Below are 17,963 nucleotides of genomic sequence, written 5' to 3' on the forward strand. Positions count from 1 at the left end.
TTCACATCTGAGTCCAACCACCTGGACAGCTGCTGCAAAAACTAGTTTGTAGATCTAATAAAAAATCTGCACAAGCGGTCAAAAACCATCTCAAGATAGCTCATCTGCAAGCTAGTCCTCCTCATCAGGGTCTCGACTTGAATGCAGTTTGTGGTCGTAACTGAGTAGAGAGTGTCTGGCACTTTGGAGAGGTGTTCTCTTCATGGATGAATCTCAGTTTTCACTGTATAGGGCAGATGGCAGACAGCATTTATGGTATTGTGTGAGTGAGCAGTTTGCTGATGTCAATGTTGTGAATCGAGTGGCCCATGGTAGTGGGGTTATGGTATTGGCTGACCTATTTTATGGACAATGAAAACCATTGCATGTTATTTACTGCTTCATAATGCACAGAGATATTGCGGCGAGATCCGGAGGCCCATTGATTGTGCAATTCTTTAACAAACATGCCCTCATGCTTCAGCATGATTATGCACGTCCTCATGTCCTAAGGATCTGTACACAATTCCTGGAAGCTAAAAAGATCCCAGTTCTTGCATAGCCAGCATAGTCACCAGACATGTCACCCACTGATCATTTTTAGGATGCTCTGGACCAGAGACAAATTTGCATCGAAGAAGGGTGGACAAACATTCCAGAGGCCATAATCAACAACTTGATTGACTCTATGTGAAAATGCGTTGCACTGTGTGAGGCAAATGGTGGTCATATTAAATTTTGGTTTTCTAAACCCCAAAACCCCCACCCACACTGCCCCAGCCCACTCAACCAGGTCTTTTATGTACACAGAAAACATTTTAGATCTGAGTTCAGCTCAGATAAAATGGGAGCAAAAACAAGTGTTGCGTTTATAGATTAAATTCATTCATTCATTTTCTTTTTAGCTTAGTCACTTTATTAGTCTGGGGTCGCCACGGCGGAAAAATCCGCCAACTTATCCAGCATATGTTTTACATATGTTTTTGCCTTCCAGCTGCAACCTACTACTGGGAAACACCCAGACACACTCATTCACACACATACACTACAGCCAATTTAGCTTATTCAATTAATCTATACCACATATTTGGACTTGTGGGGGAAACCGGAGCACCCGGAGGAAACCCACACGAACACGAGGAGAACATGCAAACTCCACACAGAAATGCCAACTGACCCAGCCAGGGCTCGAACCTGCAACCTTTTTGCTGTGAGACGAATGTGCTACCCACTGTGCCACCATGTTGCCCGCATTTATATATTTGTTGAAGGTAATTAGGATCTGAGGGAGCATTTGATAATTACAAACAGGTGTGTTTGGGTGAGGGTTGGAACTTAACTCTGCAGGAAAGTATATCTTCAGGATTAGAGTTGGGCAGATCTAAGCTGCGTCCCAAATGGCACACTATACACTATGCACTTATGCACTTACACACTCAACAGCATAGTATATGTATGTAGTGTATGGATCACACTTCGCCGTGTGATCCTACTTCCTCTATCCTTTTAAAGGAGACTTTCAACACAATAGGTTCTAGTATACAAGCAATTATTAATTCCTGCTTAGTTTCAGGCACTGTCCCTGCGTTTTTAAAGCATGCAGTTGTCCAGCCAGTGCTTAAAAAACCCAATGCAGATTTAAATTGCTTAAATAACTTCCGTCCTATCTCTAAATTTCCATTTATGTCAAAGGTTCTAGAAATAGCTGTCTTATCACAGCTACAGCCTTTTTTAAAATCGTCCCATAAACTTGAACCTTTACAGTCAGGTTTCACTATGCACCACAGTACTGAAACCGCTCTGTTAAAAGTGTGGAATGACTTACTGCTGTCAGTAGATTCAGGCAGTAATGCAGTTTTGGTTTTACTAGATCTGAGTTCTGCTTTTGATACAGTTGATCATACCATACTTCTGTCACGTCTGGAACATTGGGTGGGCATTAAGGGTTCAGCACTTCAATGGTTTCAGTCATATCTGAAATCCAGGTCTTTTTCAGTTTCTGTTGGCCAATTTTTGTCAACATCTGCCCCTCTTCTGTGTGGTGTCCCCCAGGGCTCTATTCTGGGTCCAATGCTCTTCAACTTATATATGCTTCCTCTTGGTAATATTATAAGGAAACATAACATATCTTTTCATTTTTATGCAGATGACTCTCAGCTGTATGTTCCCTTAAAATCTCAGAACTCCCTGCAGTCTCTAATTAATTGTCTTGGGGATATTAAATGTTGGATGGCAAAAAACTTCCTTCAACTTAATAATAACAAAACTGAGGTTATTCTCTTCGGCCCCTCAAAAACAAGAATGTTGTATATTGGGGGCTTGGGAAGTCTTGCACCTTATGTTAAATCGCAAGTAAAAAATTTAGGAGTTTTCTTTGATTCTGAGCTTTGTCTAGAAAAACAAATTAGCTCAGTGGTTAAGAATAGTTATTATCAGCTGAGGATCATCTCCAGACTCAAATCCATTATTTCCTTTCAAGATCTGGAAAAGGTCATACATGCTTTTATCACGTCCCGCCTAGACTATTGCAATTCTTTATATGTTGGTTTCCCCCAATCCTCATTGGCCCGGTTGCAGTTGGTTCAAAATGCGGCAGCTAGACTTTTAACAGGCACCAAAAAACATGCTCATATCTCATCAGTTTTAGCATCCCTTCATTGGCTTCCTGTTAATTTTAGAATTCAGTTCAAAATTTTACTTATTGTTTTTAAAGCACTGAATGGGCAAGCACCTTCTTATATATCAGAGCTTATTAACTTACAGTCAACTCCTCGGTCTCTTAGGTCCTCAAATAAAATTTTACTTCAAGTTCCTCTGTCACAACTTAAACTGAAAGGGGATAGAGCCTTTGCAGTCGCTGCTCCTCGTTTGTGGAACCAGCTGCCACCGGATATTACAAGTGCTTCTTCTCTCTCTATTTTTAAGTCCAGACTTAAGACACATTTTTATTCTATTGCATTCCCAGGCTTTTAATCTTTATTGTGGTTGTTGCTGTAATACTTTTATTCCTATTATTACTTTTATTGTTATCTTTTACTCTTTTAGAGTGTGTGCTATGGTTTTGTTCAGCACTTTGGTCAGTGCCAAACTGAAGTAAATGTGCTTTATAAATAAACTTTACTTACTTACTTACTAGTGTCGTCCCAAATGGCACACTTGTTTTTTTTACTAAGCGGAAATTCAAACAGTTTCCCTGATGACGTTTGACGGTTGCCAAATCAGTGAAATAAATGACTGAATTATCAAATAATACCTGCCGTGGGTATAACCGCATTCACCATCGGGAGGCGTTATAATCACTCTCGTAGGAGAATTTTGCTTTCACCATCCAAAATAAATAAAGTTATTCAACATGTGCGTCCGATAGCTCCGCCCCTTCCGCTACATAAGCAAACCTGCGGTCGTTGAGTGTGTGAAGTGTCCATCATTACACACTTCATTTTAGCGGCTGAATGAGTGCATCATCCGGGTAATTAAAGTGCACTTATTATTTTGAGAGTTTACAGTGTGAACACACTACTTACACTATTTATACTACAAAATGGCGTAGAATAGTGCATAAGTTTGTGATTTGGGACGCAGCTCTAGACAATGAATTACCTCAACATCTCCAGGTGACAGTTTGGACTCTTCAGACCATCAGAAAGCAGTTTCGCCCCAGAATCCTCAAGGTCATTGTTACTGAGGTCCAGCTCTCTCAAGACACAGTTTGAGGATTGTAGAGCTGATGCAACAATTTCACAGGACTGGACAGTGAGATTACACCCAGCAAAACTGCAACAGTGAAACACATTTAATTCTTAACTTCAGTGCAAATATTAGCATTGAAATAAATTCATTCTAGACATTATTTTAATAGAAGACATTCTACAAACTAAAACAAAATGATCTCAAAACTTTGTGGTAAACAATAGAAGTTGTAATTGTTTTTAAGAAACTGATTTTATTACTGTAACATGGAGCAAACATTTACAACGCTTTTCTGCAGTTGATCACAGCAGGTATCAGTCGTCTTCTACCCTCATCTGATGTGTTGTATGTCTGAACATCCAGCTCATCCAGCACCTCCAGTGACATCTGAAGCATGTAGGCAACCGCTGAGCAGTGAGCAGGAGAGAGTTTCTTCTCTGAATGCTTCTCTGATTTGACAAAATCCTGAATCTCTCTGGACAACGTCTGATCCTTCACTTCCAGCAGACAGAGGAACAGATTGATGGATCTTTCAGTGGAGAGTCCACCTCCACCTTTGATCTTCTCTTTAATGTACTGTGTGGTTCTCTCGATGCTCTCTGAGCTGTTCTCATTGTGTGTCAATAGACCCTGCAAGAGTCTCTGATTGGTCTCCATTGAGACACCTAGCAGGAACCGCAGGAACAGATCAAGGTGTCCATTTTTACTCTCTATCGCTTTGTCTACTATCCCTCTGAGCAAGTAGTATAGAGAATCAAAGAACTTAAGTGGTTCCATGAGTCTGTTTATGTAGCAATGAAACCAATAGAAAGCAGCAAGAAACTCCTGAGTGCTCAGATGAATGAAGCTATAGATCTTCCTCTGATGAATTACAGATTCCTCCTTAAAGATCTCAGTGCAGATCCCAGAGTATACTGAGGCGTCAGTGATATCTATGCTGCTCTCTCTCAGGTCCTCTTCGTAGAACATCACGTTTCCCTTCATAAGCTGTTTGAAAGCCACTTCAGCAAGTTTCACAATCACTTCTCTGCCGGACTGCAGGAGTTTCTCTGGATCTCGTTCCTCATATTTCTGATTCCTCGTGTTTATCTGAATCAGCAGGAAGTGAATGTACATCTCAGTCAGAGTTTGAGGGATTTCTGCATTGTCATCTTGTTTCAGGAGGTTTTGAAGCACAGTGGCTGAGATCCAGCAGAAGACGGGTATGTGGCACATGATGTTGAGGCTTCTTGCTCTTCTGATGTGGGAGATGATTCTGTTGGCTTGATGCTCATCACTAACTCTCTTCCTGAAATATTCCTCCTTCTGAGGCTCATCGAATCCCTGAATTTCTGTTAGTCGGTTGATGTATTTTGAGGGGATCTGATTGGCTGCTGCTGGTCTAGTGGTGATCCAGATGAGAGCAGAAGGAAGCAGCTCTCCTTTCATCAGGTTTGACATCAACGCACCGACAGAAGATTTTTCAGCCACATCACAAACTTTCTGACCATCTGAAAACATCAGTGGTATTCTGCTTTCATCTAAACCATCAAAAATGAACATAACCGTACATTCCTTAAAAATCTTTGTGTTCAGATCTTGGATCTCAGGATAAAAGTCCAGCAGAAGTCTGTGAAGACTGTATTGTTGATCTTGAATCAAGTTCAGCTCTCGAAATGGAAACACAAACATGAAATCTACTTGCTGATTGGAGTTTCCCTCAGCCCAGTCCAAAATGAACTTCTGTACAGATATGGTTTTACCGATACCAGCAATGCCTTTAGTAAGAACAACCTTGATATTGTCTTTCTCCTCACATCCAGCTTCAGCTAATGCTGTAAAAATATCATTGCAGAAGATTGGAGTGTCTTGTGAGTGTTTCATTTTGGCTGATTTCTCCATATTTAGAACTTCGTGTTCTTCATTCACCCCCTCACTTTCTCCCTCTATTATGTAGAGCTGTGTATAGATACTGTTAAGAAGGGTTTCGTTGTCTTGTAGACTCATTCCATCAAATAATGTTTCATATTTTTTCTTCATGCTGCTTTTGTGTTGGCCCTTGACTCTCTGCAATTCATCATGCATTGGTTTCTCCGAGGCTTCAGTCTTCTCAAGCCTAAAATCCCAAATCAAAGTGATCAAATAAATTTATTAAACTCTGGTTTGTTATTTGTGCTGTTTTATTACTACATTTTTATGGACCAATTCTGAAGGAATGAGAAAAAAAAACAAAACAGGTGTTGAGAAAACACTTGTTCAGAAATCACTTAAAGAGCCCCTATTATACATGAAATAGGGTCATATTTTGGTTGTAAGGGTCTCCAACAACAGTCTAATATGCATGCAAGGTCAAAAACACTTTCATGGTCTTATAATCTGCATATTTTTTTTACCTAATTATTCCAGCGACTCCTATATAAATTGTCCAGTGATTCATTTGTTCCCAAACCCCTCCTTAGCGCGAAGCTAATCTGCGCTGATTGGACCGATGACAGTCTGTTGCGAATGGTCGACACTGACTGCCTTCAGAGTGAAATCCCCAGCAGCTAATCAACAATATAAAAGTAGTCACAGTGCATACACGCTTTACAGTGTAAGGCGTGGATTTTGTCTGCAAGTGGGTGAATGTAAATCCAGACGATGGACTAGAAAATACAGATGACTAACTATTTTATAATGTGGATACTGGACCTAGGAGTCACAGACTGTCTTGATCGTCTGCCAGTTATAGCTTATTTGACCTCAAGCCATGCAATTTATATTTGTTATATTTTGTTTTGAAATTATTAGTCTTAACAACATAAACATCCCATGACTCTGTAATTTTATTGCACATTAGCATTACATTTAAATCACTATCTGAGATTACAGTGTAGTTCTAATTTTATAAGCAAATGGTTATTTTAAAGCTCCCACATACAGTGCATCCGGAAAGTATTGATAGCATTTCACATTTTTCCACAATTTTTTATGTTACAGCCTTATTTCATAATGGATTAAATTAATTTATTTCTTCAATATTCTACACACAATACCCCATAATGACAATGTGAAAAAACACTGTTGAAATTGTTGCAAATTTATTAAAAATAAAAAAGCTGAAAAATCCCATGTACATCAGTATTCACAGCCTTTGCTGTGAAGCTCTAAATTGAGCTCAGGTACATTCTGTTTCCACTGATCATTCTTGAGATGTTTCAGCAGCTTCATTGGAGTTCACCTGTGGTACATTCAGTTGATTGGACATGATTTGAAAAGGCATACACCTGTCTATATAAGGGCCCAGGGTTGACAGTGCACGTCAACGCAAAAACCAAGCATGAAGACAAAGGAATTGTCTGTAGACCTCAGAGACAGGATTGCCTTGAGGCACAATTGGCTGGGGAAGGTTACAGAAAAATTTCTGCTGCTCTGAAAGTTCCAATGAGCACAGCAGCCTCCATCATTTGTAAGTGGAAGATGTTTAGATTCTTCCTAGAGCTGGCCGGCCATCTAAGCTGAGTGATCGGGGGAGAAGGGCCTTAGTAATGGAGGTGATTAATAACCCGATGGTCACTCTGTCTGAGCTCCAGCGTTCTTCTGTGGAGAGAGGAAAACCTTAAAGAAGAACAACCATCTGTGCAGCAATCCACTAATCAGGCCTGTATGGTACAGTGGCCAGACACAAGTCACTCCCCACCTGGAATTTGAAAAAAGGCATCTGAAGGACTCTCAGACCATAATAAACTAAATTCTCTGGTCTGATGAGACTAAAAATTTAACCCTTTGGAGTAAATGCCAGTGGTTACGTTTGGAGAACACCAGGCACCGCTCATCACCAGGCTACCACCATCCCTACAGTGAAGCGTGGTGGTGGCAGCATCATGCTGTGGGGATGTTTTTCAGCAGCAGGAACTGGAAGACTAGTCAGGATAGGGGGAAAGATGAATGCAGCCATGTACAGAGACATCCTGAATGAAAACCTGCTTCAGAGTGCTCTTGACCTCAGACTGGGGCGACACTTCATCTTCCAGCAGGACAATGACCCAAAGCACAACGCCAAAATATTAATGGAGTGGCTTCACAACAACACGGTGAATGTCCTTGAGTTGCCCAGCTAGAGCCCAGACCGAAATACTATTGAACATCTCTGGAGAGATCTGAAAATGGCTGTACACCAAATAAGGAATGTAACATAATAAGGCTGTAAGGCTTACGGATGTTACATAAAAAAATGTGGAGAAATTGAAGTGTTATGAATACTTTCCGGATGCACTGCATACAATATTTTTTGCAGCTGGTGTGATAAAAGGCTCCTTTTTATTCCATTCTACACTAATTCTTCACAAAGTTAGAAATGTTATTGAACAATATGGCATCTGACCCGTTATCACTTTAATCTGATGTCAAATAGTATTTATAAAAATTGCTATTTTAGGTTAAATGTTAACTTGAATGGAACACATAAACAAATAATTAGTTAAAACCATAGACTGTAAAAGATATGGACGTAGTATCCGTGACGTCACCCATAGGTTTCTGAAGAACCCAAAGGAAGCTACCAGTTGGCGTGCCAACCGTCACCGTTTTGTTCACGCGTCATCGCAATAGCCGGGGGATACCAAAACAAGGGCAAAGAGGTGGAGAGTGAGCAGAGCTACAGACGCATGCTGGCATTTTGATTAGACAGGCTTTTTTTTGGGGGGGAGAAACGCTTAATACTTCATTACCTGTGACTCATTTGTGTTCTGACTTCATGTGTTTGGTTGTACACTATATCAATAAAGTGTTTAGTCTTTTAAAAACACTGTTGTAATACACAGAGCCACAAAGCATTCTTATGACGTTTTTCTACAGGAGAAACAACAGAATTACTTCCAAACACTTCAAATATAGTCAATGTTAGTAAATGCTGGGCTATTGATGAACTCCAGGCATAACACTGTATGACAACGCTTTAGATCAGCTGAATCAGCTGAGGTGAAGTGACTGCGACCAGTGAGACCTAACTGTCACTTAAGTGGCCACGCCCTTAATTATGCAGACTTAATATAACCTAATATAAAGGAAGTGGATGAGTTATAAAAAAATCACCCCCCTCACAGTTGTCATGAAGAGTAATATGAGCTGTATTAACAAAAATCTTTTTTTTGTACCTTTTTTTCTGCTGTAAAGTTGGCCATTTTAACAGTGGGCTCAATAGAAATCTGCTTTATTATGGAGCCAGGACTAGCGGAATTTCAATGAATTGCAGTTTCAGTAACGACCGTATTTGCTTCACGAGGGAGAGCGGGAGGTTGCTGCTTGGTTAAAACATAAACCAACTTACATGAAGTCAAAGCTTAGTTTTTCATCTTCGAACTTAAGAGGTTCAAACATGGAGCTGTTGCTCTTCAAAGAAACACAGCTGGGTTCTGGACAAGCTGCTTTGTGAGGAAACACCCTATTAAAAGACATGGAGGGAAACACATTACAGACCAAGTAAAACATGAATTAAAAAAATGCAAATCAGCATTATTTAACACAGAGATTGGTTAGGGATAGTTCACCCAAAAATGAAAATTATATTATTATTATATTCATTAGGTTATTTATGCTAACACTGAGAAGAAGAAACTGCTATTATGTTTTTTCCTTTTGTCTTATGCACACACAAAAGATTTCTTGTAGCTTGATAATATTCTGACTGTACCACTAGGAGAGAATCAGTTCTTGGCTCTACAATCTATTAGACTGCAATCAAGCTGTTTTTAGGGCTAGAAATCAATGGAAGGCTTTTTTAATTCTCTTTATGCTCCTATGCTTGCATAAACATAAAAAATGCCCCTCTAACCGCAAAGCCCTCATTTTGTGTGCTCAGATATGAGTGCAGTAATTCCAAATGAATATCCAGTAATAATTACAACAAGAATAATTTAATCTGTGCCTCCATATGTCTCACTAGGTGGTTGCCTTTGCCTACTGTATATGCACAAGCTGGTGTAACAGACTGTTTAATATAGATTTTATTTGAAATGTTTAAATTTTAAATCAAGTTGGCTATAAATTAGTAATTATATAAAACAGACTTACCTTACATCAGGGGTCACTGATTCATTTGTAAATTTAAGAGGTTCAAACATAGAGCTGTCGCTCTTCATAGACATACAGCTGGGCTCTGGGCATGCTGCTTCCTGGTGCTGCAATCTAGTAAAATTCAAGAGTCGAGAGCTTTTTAGTTTTAAGACTATGTTTGGCAAAGATCATTCTAACTGTAATCAAACAAAACAGAAGATAATCTAAAGATAAATCAAACAGGGGACAACATGTGATGCAATTACACAGAACTCAAATTTTAATTTTATTTGTGTTATGTTCCTTAAGGAACAGTTTTGTACCTTTGTAAAAATTGTACCATATATGGCACAGAAAAGACCTTTTATGGTACAATTGAAATCAAGATACACAATTGTTCCCATATAAATGTACAAAAGCGTTGAACAACTCCTTTATTACAATATATATGAAAATAAATATGACTGGGAAGGCAAAGTGATTTTATGAATAATTTCTCAATTAAAACATGAATCATCATTTAAAAGCATAGGCTAAAAAGAAACTCATAAACATAAAATAAGAAGTAAAAACATTTTAGATAGAAAATATTTTAGATATAGAAATAGACGTTATAATTATAGAAAATAAAAACAAATATAAAATATTTAAAACTTTAGATAAAAACATCATATAGAAAATAGGACAAAATATAACATATAAAAATTAGCTATATAAACAAACAATGAAAACATAGAAGTGTTTCTAACAAAGTGTCTGGTGCATAAAGAGAGGAAAGCGTTTATCCAACAGGTGGTTTGTCAAACCCACTCACCTGCATGGAGCACACTCAGAACTACACAATATATGACCAGAGAGTGTGCAAAGCGTATGAATGTACAGATGTGAATGTCTATACGTGTCTGTAAATGTGCAATGTGCAAAAAAAAGTTTATAGTCTGGAGGAAGAAGTTCTTTCTCAGTCTTACTTAGTGTCTATTCACTTTCGGTGGATGGTCCCAAAATGGCAACATTAAACTTGGCAAGCAAGTAAGCTGTGTCAGTCAAGTCTTAAGCAAGACACAACCTAAAGCAATGTAGAATGGAAATGGTATCACACTGTTTGATCGCAGAAATGTAAAAACATATTGGGGAATTATAAGACTTTCCAATTAATAATGCCTTTTTTATATGTATTGTGATTGTATTTAGGATCGGAAAGCATTTTATTATATTACTATTAACATAATATCTTGCTGAATTATATATCATTGCACAAAAAAAAATGAAATGAGCACCCCACAGGGTGTTCTTAAAGTATCTGCAACTATGAGTGTATCTATAAAATAGTATGTCTTGTATATACACACACACATATATACTTATAAATGTTATATGTTGAAAATGCATTTTCTGAACTTATTTTTGACAGTTCACAACATTTTCCTAAATATCTTCTTTTGTGTTTCACAGAGGAAAGTCATACAAGTTAGAAATTTATGACATAAGGATTGAATTCATTTAAAAATAAGAAAATGGTTTAAAACTTTGCTTTGGATTGCAGCAAAGTTATTAAAATGTTCATCGATACTTTGGCCTTGATCTGTTTATTTATTTCTGAAATACTATTAAGTTACAAATAGTAAAAAAAAGAGCTTGTCACAAGAAAAGTAACATTAAGAACAGACGTTAGTTCAAAAATGAAAATTTACTCACCTTTTACTCACCCTCAAAGGGTTTCAATTCTTGATAAGTTTCTCTGTTAATCACTAATGGAGATATTTTAAAGAATCCTGAAAATCTATAACCTTTGACTTCCGTAGTAAAAATGGTTACAGGTTATCAGCATTCTCCAAATATCTTATTTTGTGTTAAACAGTAGACAAAAACTAAGTTTGGAACAAGTAAAGAGTGGGCAAATGATGACAGAATTGTGGGTGAACTATGCCTTTAGGATTAATGGTTACAATGATTTACTAATAGTATAAACAGACTCACTGGACATGAGATGTGACTGTTTTATCTCTGAATTTGAGAGGCTCAAACATAGAGCTGCTACTCTTCATAGACACACAGCTGGGCTCTGTAAATGCTGCTTTCTGTGGCTGAAGATGCACAGAACCCCCATCGTCTTTCTTCTCATTGAAACTCATTTTAGAGCCTGTGCCTTCACCAGTCCACTGGAGACTGATTTAGTCCTTTGCAAGAGATAGAAAACAAATTATTCATAACTGATTATGTCATTTTAAGAACATAAATTAAGGAAATTAATGCACCATCTTCAGTTCAGTCTAACAACCTAAAATGAGATGCATTTTACCCATAACTACTGGAAAAAGACTAAAGTAACCAGAATATTCCCATAATACACACAAAACATTATAAGCAACCCAAAATGCATTTTGTTTTCTTTAAAAAATGTCTAGACGTCCAAGCAGGGACTGAAACATTGGCTGAAACATGGACAAACAGACGTCTAACAATAGTCCACAAATAGTCTAGTCATTAAATAAACAGGAATGATTGACTACTCACAGAGTATGTGTAAAGTGTCCATTTAATACTTATCAAGTTCATTAACACATTTAAATAAATCACAATAGGCCTTAGTTTAAAAAAAATTACGAAAACAACACTGGTGTTCAACTTGAAAACAGTCAATGTCATCAGAGTGCGAATTACAGCAGGGTTTTAAATGCAATTGAAATTTCACTCTGATATGCATTTTAAATTATATTAATAATTAAAATAAAAGATAATATAAATATACAGTTGAGCAACCCAAAATGGTTCAAACAATTGTGAATGCATAATCCCACCAATTAGTTTATTCAAGGAAAAAGTGGTCTGAAAGTGGAAGATCAAGAGCACCGATAGACATTGTGTTTACAAGACTTTGTTTTCTCATAAAATAGTTATTTGGGTCTACATTTAGCCTGAAAGCAAGTGAAGTTTATTCATAAACTAATTTCGAGAGGAGCACGTGATTATGATTGAACATGGCTGGTCCTGCATTAGCATGCTTGATCCACCAATCAGGCCATTCCTAACCACTATAAAGAGCCAGGGTTTTCTCACTACAGTCATCTTCGATTTGAAGAATCCCCCCTTCCACCCCTACCTTTTCACCTTTCCCTCCATAGGGCAGCACGGTGGCTCAGTGACTAGCACTGTCGCCTCACAGCAAGAACGTCACCGGTTCTAGTTCCTTAACAGGCCGGTGGTCGTTTCTGTGTGTAGTTTGCATGTTCTTCCCGTGCTTGCGTGGGTTTTCCCCGGGTTCTCCGGTTTCCTCCCACATTCCAAAAACATGTACAACAAGTTAATCGTTAAATCTAAATTTCAATACAGGTAATCTAATAATGCAGCATATCTTTTAATAGCCTTCAATCTTAATCTTTAGCTATTATAAAAAGGGGAGTTGTCGAGATCTACCTGAGCTCGAGGCTCCCCTCTCTTCCTCCAAACGGGAGGGAGCCCAGGGCTCAAGAACCTTCGAGCTCAGGGCTCTCTCCCGGGACAGCATGCCAAACTTGCTTATAATCAATCATCAGCTAAGTGTGAACTCTTGAATGTCAAATTAGTTGCATAATAACTTTTGTAGTCTGACCTACAGTACCATCTGGAATAACTAATCATATACTATCAAATACTGTAGGTCAGAATTACACTTAATATCCCTCAAAACCCTGTAAACTTAAATACATTTTAATAATAAACTAGATGCATTTCAAAATAAATACATATTACACACATTAACCAAAAATTGTCATTGACTTCCATAAGTTGGTCGATCAGCCTGGTTTTAGAGGGTTTTAGGCCTTTTCCAGGCTGGTTTCAGACATTTCCAGCTGGTTTTAGCTGGTCACATTCCAGCCTGATCGGCTAAGAGGAGGCTGGAAAATGTCTGATGCCAGCCTGGAAAAGGCCCAAACCCCTCTAAAATGTATTTTAAGATGTTGCACGTTAGTTTTAGTTAAGACTGCTCAGACATGCTGTTTAGTTTAGAACAAAATGAAAGTCTCGTCTCAAACTGAGAAAGTATGCAAGCAATATTTTTTGAAGAATATAAAAAAATAATAATATTAATTGTGTGTATATATATATATATATATATATATATATATATATATATATATATATATATATATATATATATATATTTACGTATTTGTACTTCTATGTAAATAATCACGTACAAGTCAAATATACGCCCACTACAAAAAAGTCACGTTAACTGCAACATTAAAGTACATTAATGAGAAGTACATTACCAAGAACATAAAAAAGACCCGGAAGTGACCGAAAGTTTCTTTCTTTTTTTGTTTGTTTATAATACACATAACCTATTAGCACACTTGAATGAATAAACGCCTTTTTTGTAAGGGTATTCAGTCACAGAAGAGTTAAAACGTAATATTATCATAATCCATTAACGATACAATCAACTTTAACTTTATTTGTCGGTGCATGGTGTTTGTTTGTAACGTTAGCCTTTAAGGTTCCGCAAAGGTCCGAAAGACGAAGTCTTATTAAAGCACAAAACTTACCAATAGACGCACACAGCAGAGTTGATGTTTTTAAATCGTCTTAAAAATGAAACTGCTCTTGTAATCCAATAGTATGGAGCTGCAGGCCCGGAGCTGCAGCTTCCCCTTACTCCTTGGAATCGAAAGAGAAAGTGGATACTTGTTATTGCAGTAGCCTACGACATCTAGCGGACAAAGACACAGCAATCCAAAATAATCACTGAGGGGGAGACTGACTCACCAGAGACCCTAAAAAAAATGTATTCATTTGCCTTCGGGTGTGTCCCTTTATTCATCAGGGGTTGTCACATCTGAATGAACCGCCAACTTATCCAGCATATGCTTTACACAGCGGATGCCCTTCTAGCTGCAACCCAGTACTGGGAAACACTCCTACACACTCATACACTATGGCCAAGTTAGTTTATTCAATTCACCTATAGCGCATGTGTTTGAACTGTGGGGCAAAGTGGAGCACAGGGAGGACATGCCAATTGAACCAGCTTCTTGCTTTGAGGCGACACTGCTAACCACTGAGCCACCGTGTTAATAAATTATGGCAAATGTTGCAATTTCCACTTATAATTAGACTTACTAGTAATGTGCAGAACAATCAATTTAGCAATCTAACATTTCAGGAAAAGCCATAACCTTGTAAAAATAGGTAATTGTGGTCAAATGTTACACTAAAATCTACATAAAAATATTTCTTTCAAAAATATCTGTTTCATTGCAACTTTCTAAACAGTTAGTTCATAAAAAAAAATGTAATTCTGTTGTTAATTACTCACCCCCATAGTATTCCAAATACAAATGAAGATACAGTATGAACTCTCAAAATAACATTAGACAGATTCTGTCAGCATTGCATTGACTCCACATTAGACATTGTATACATTTTCAAATCTTATTGACAGTATTTAATGCACTCTGTATTTGAGCAAGCTCGATGGTGTAGTAAAGCCCCTTGTGATCACTATGCTCATTTAACTCTGGGAAATTGATTATTCTTATCAAAATCAACTGTAGGCGGTAGATCCTTCTCACCTGGCACCTAAACTCCTTGCCTTTCTAGCAGACATGCCCATTCAATTTATATCTAGACATCTCTCTTTGCTCTAGCATTCACATAAAACACAAAGGTATAACTTTGAAATCGAAATCCTCTAAAGCATTGTTAGGCAATAACCAGAGCAACCAGAGCCAGAAACACTTATTGTTTACTGATTTATTTGTTTGGTCTTTATGTATTTATGATGTGGAAACCAGTCTTATACCATGTGGAGAGAATGTACTGGCATTGGTAAATAACTCAAAGAAATGGATTTTGCTTCAAGTGTTTTGACTGACACTCCATTGTGATACTCCCCCTGCGAGTCAGCGTTACCTTTCTAATTTCTTACATCCTTCATTAGCAGCATCTGTATTAAACTGACAATTTACCTAGAAATACACAAGCATTTTATACTGCTTTCTTGCTTGATATGCTGGAATCCATAATCTGAAATATTGTAGCTTTCCATTGTTGTAATTTGCTTTAGCATGCCCTATACGGACACTGGGGAGAAGACACTTGAATACAGTTAAAAGGGATGGTTCATCCAAAAATAAAAAAAAATTACTCCATTTTTACTCTACCTTAAGTGGTTCCAAATCTGAGTTTCTTACACAAAAGATATTTTTTGAATAAAGTTAAAAACGTGTAACCATTGACTTCCATAGCAGGAAATAGTCAATGGTTGCAGGTTTCCAACATTCTTTAAAATATCTTCGTTTTCAATCGGAAAAAAAACCTAACAGCTATGAAACAAGTAAAGGAAGAGTAAATGATGACAGAATTGTCATTTGATTTAAAGAAACTTCAAAATCATACAAATTTCTATAACAGAACTACTATATTTTTAGAGTTACATTTTTGTGTGTGATAGATGTACACAATGTATAATTGCAATAAGCCACTTTACACATTTTGCTGAGATGAAACTGCACAGTGGTTCTTCAACTACCCCCCCCCCCCCGATCAAGTACCACCTCAGAAAAAAAATTGTGTCTCCAAGTACCACCAAATAGACTAGGCAGATTATTTCTTATTAAGAATATTTATTATTTTTAGCCACTTTAAACATTATAAATAATTTGAACATTAACACTGTACTGTGCGTACAGGTAAAAAAAAATCTAATAAAGTTAATGTTAAAAATATGCATATAAAATATGAAAATAAAATATGCATATAAAAATATGAATATAAAAAATATATTCAAAAATGGTGAGCTATTTTCTTTAACTTAAAAGAAAACTGCTATACTTGAATGAGAAGTATTAACATAGTAACCTATTCATCAAAACCTGGAAACGTAAATAAATATAAGCTATATGTCATATTCATATATAAACCATTTTTGATAAATTTTGAAATATGGTGCATGTACACACAACATATTTGTTTATCTTTGAAATCTAAACATTAACTTTTATTTTAAAATGATTTCCCGTCCTTTACAGTACGGGTGTCAGAAAAGTGAGTGATTACATGCATTAATACACTGCTTGACCAATGGATACTTGTTTATCCATTCAAACATGTGAAATTTCCGTGATTTTCGTGTGGAGTTTGTGTACCGCACACAGAGGGCCCTATCATATACCCGGCGCAATGTGGAGCAAGGCTCGGCACAATAGTCTTTTGCTACTTTCAGCTCGACACAAGGGTCATTTTGAGGTATTGCGTCACTCTGTTTAAATAGCAAATGCATTTGCACTCAAATGTGCGCCCATAGGCGTTGTGGTCTAAAAAAGCAGGCGTGTTTTGGCACGTTGCTATTTTGAGAAACTGTAATAGTCTGTTCTTTAGACCAGAACAAAGTAGGTCTATTGTCTGGCGCAAAGTGCGCCTGGTTTACACACTACACACAAGATGTAGAGCAATACGCAAATATCTTTACATATGAAAAAGATATTATATAATATATATATAATATATATATATATATATATATTAGCGCTGTCAAAATTAACGCGCTAACGCATGCGATTAATTTTAAATAATTAACGCGTTAAAAAAAATTAATGCAGTTAATGTAGTTCAGGTTTTTTTACTTCCTGTTGTGGTGGACGTGTGTTCAGCATGCAATAAATGTGGATAAGACCAAGGAAGCACTTTTTGAAGGCAAGTTCCAGTATAAAACAATTAGTTGCATCACAAGTTATCCAGAGTTTCATGCAATTTCGGGTGTTTCATTTTTAACTTTCGACTTCTGTTGTAAGTTGATACCGCATGGCGAACAGAAAGAAAATCCTCCGCATTTCGTGACTCGGTGTTCCTTTAAGGTAAGGTTCCTTTTAAGGCTACACGGTAGAATTTTAATTAGAGTATTATCTCAATCATATTAAAATCGGAGTATTGGTGTCTTATGTAAATGTACTCAGAACGTCTGGTGAAGTCAAGTACACCCGTCTGCAGCCCGCAGATCGGGGCGGGGCTGAATACGAGGCGGAGCTGAATATGCAGCCCCGCCCATAAATGGGCGGAACTAAACACTCCGCCTACAAATCTTTCATTGGTTCACGGAAACAGACGTTGATGTAATGTATGCTTTCGATTTCGGTTTTCATCTCTGCATGGTAAGTACACATCTTCTGTCATGTAAATGGTCAAATTATAGTGCAGTACACCTCACGTATTATGTGTCATTTATTTAACTAAAGGCCTTTAAGGAAATATGAAGTTTTAAAGCCTTAAAAAAATGTTTTCTGTGTTAGGGTTGCCGTTTT

The 17,963-nt window shown here is 37.3% G+C and overlaps 1 protein-coding gene across 3 annotated transcripts in view; it reads right to left on the minus strand.

The window, feature by feature from the left end:
* si:ch211-194e1.9 overlaps positions 1–16,697 on the minus strand; it is a 21,950-nt gene extending 5,253 nt beyond the window's left edge. Inside the window, exons 1-6 of one of the 3 annotated variants that reach the window (XR_012384776.1) lie at positions 14,211–16,697; positions 11,659–11,858; positions 9,700–9,813; positions 8,957–9,070; positions 3,999–5,764; positions 3,580–3,753 (exon numbers count right to left, since the gene is read on the minus strand). Coding sequence is in view for 2 of the 3 variants with exons in the window: in XM_017357543.4 (XP_017213032.1) it covers positions 3,580–3,753; positions 3,953–5,764; positions 8,957–9,070; positions 9,700–9,813; positions 11,659–11,813 (2,369 nt within the window). In the remaining variant the exon portion in view is untranslated. Of the gene's footprint in view, positions 1–3,579; positions 3,754–3,952; positions 5,765–8,956; positions 9,071–9,699; positions 9,814–11,658; positions 11,859–14,210 lie in introns of all 3 variants that reach the window. The other 2 variants (XM_017357543.4, XM_073911211.1) reach the window with 2 other exon arrangements.
* Positions 16,698–17,963: the final 1,266 nt, after the last annotated feature.

This window comes from Danio rerio, chromosome 8, assembly GCF_049306965.1.
Source record: "Danio rerio strain Tuebingen ecotype United States chromosome 8, GRCz12tu, whole genome shotgun sequence".
Taxonomy (NCBI): Eukaryota; Metazoa; Chordata; class Actinopteri; order Cypriniformes; family Danionidae; genus Danio; species Danio rerio.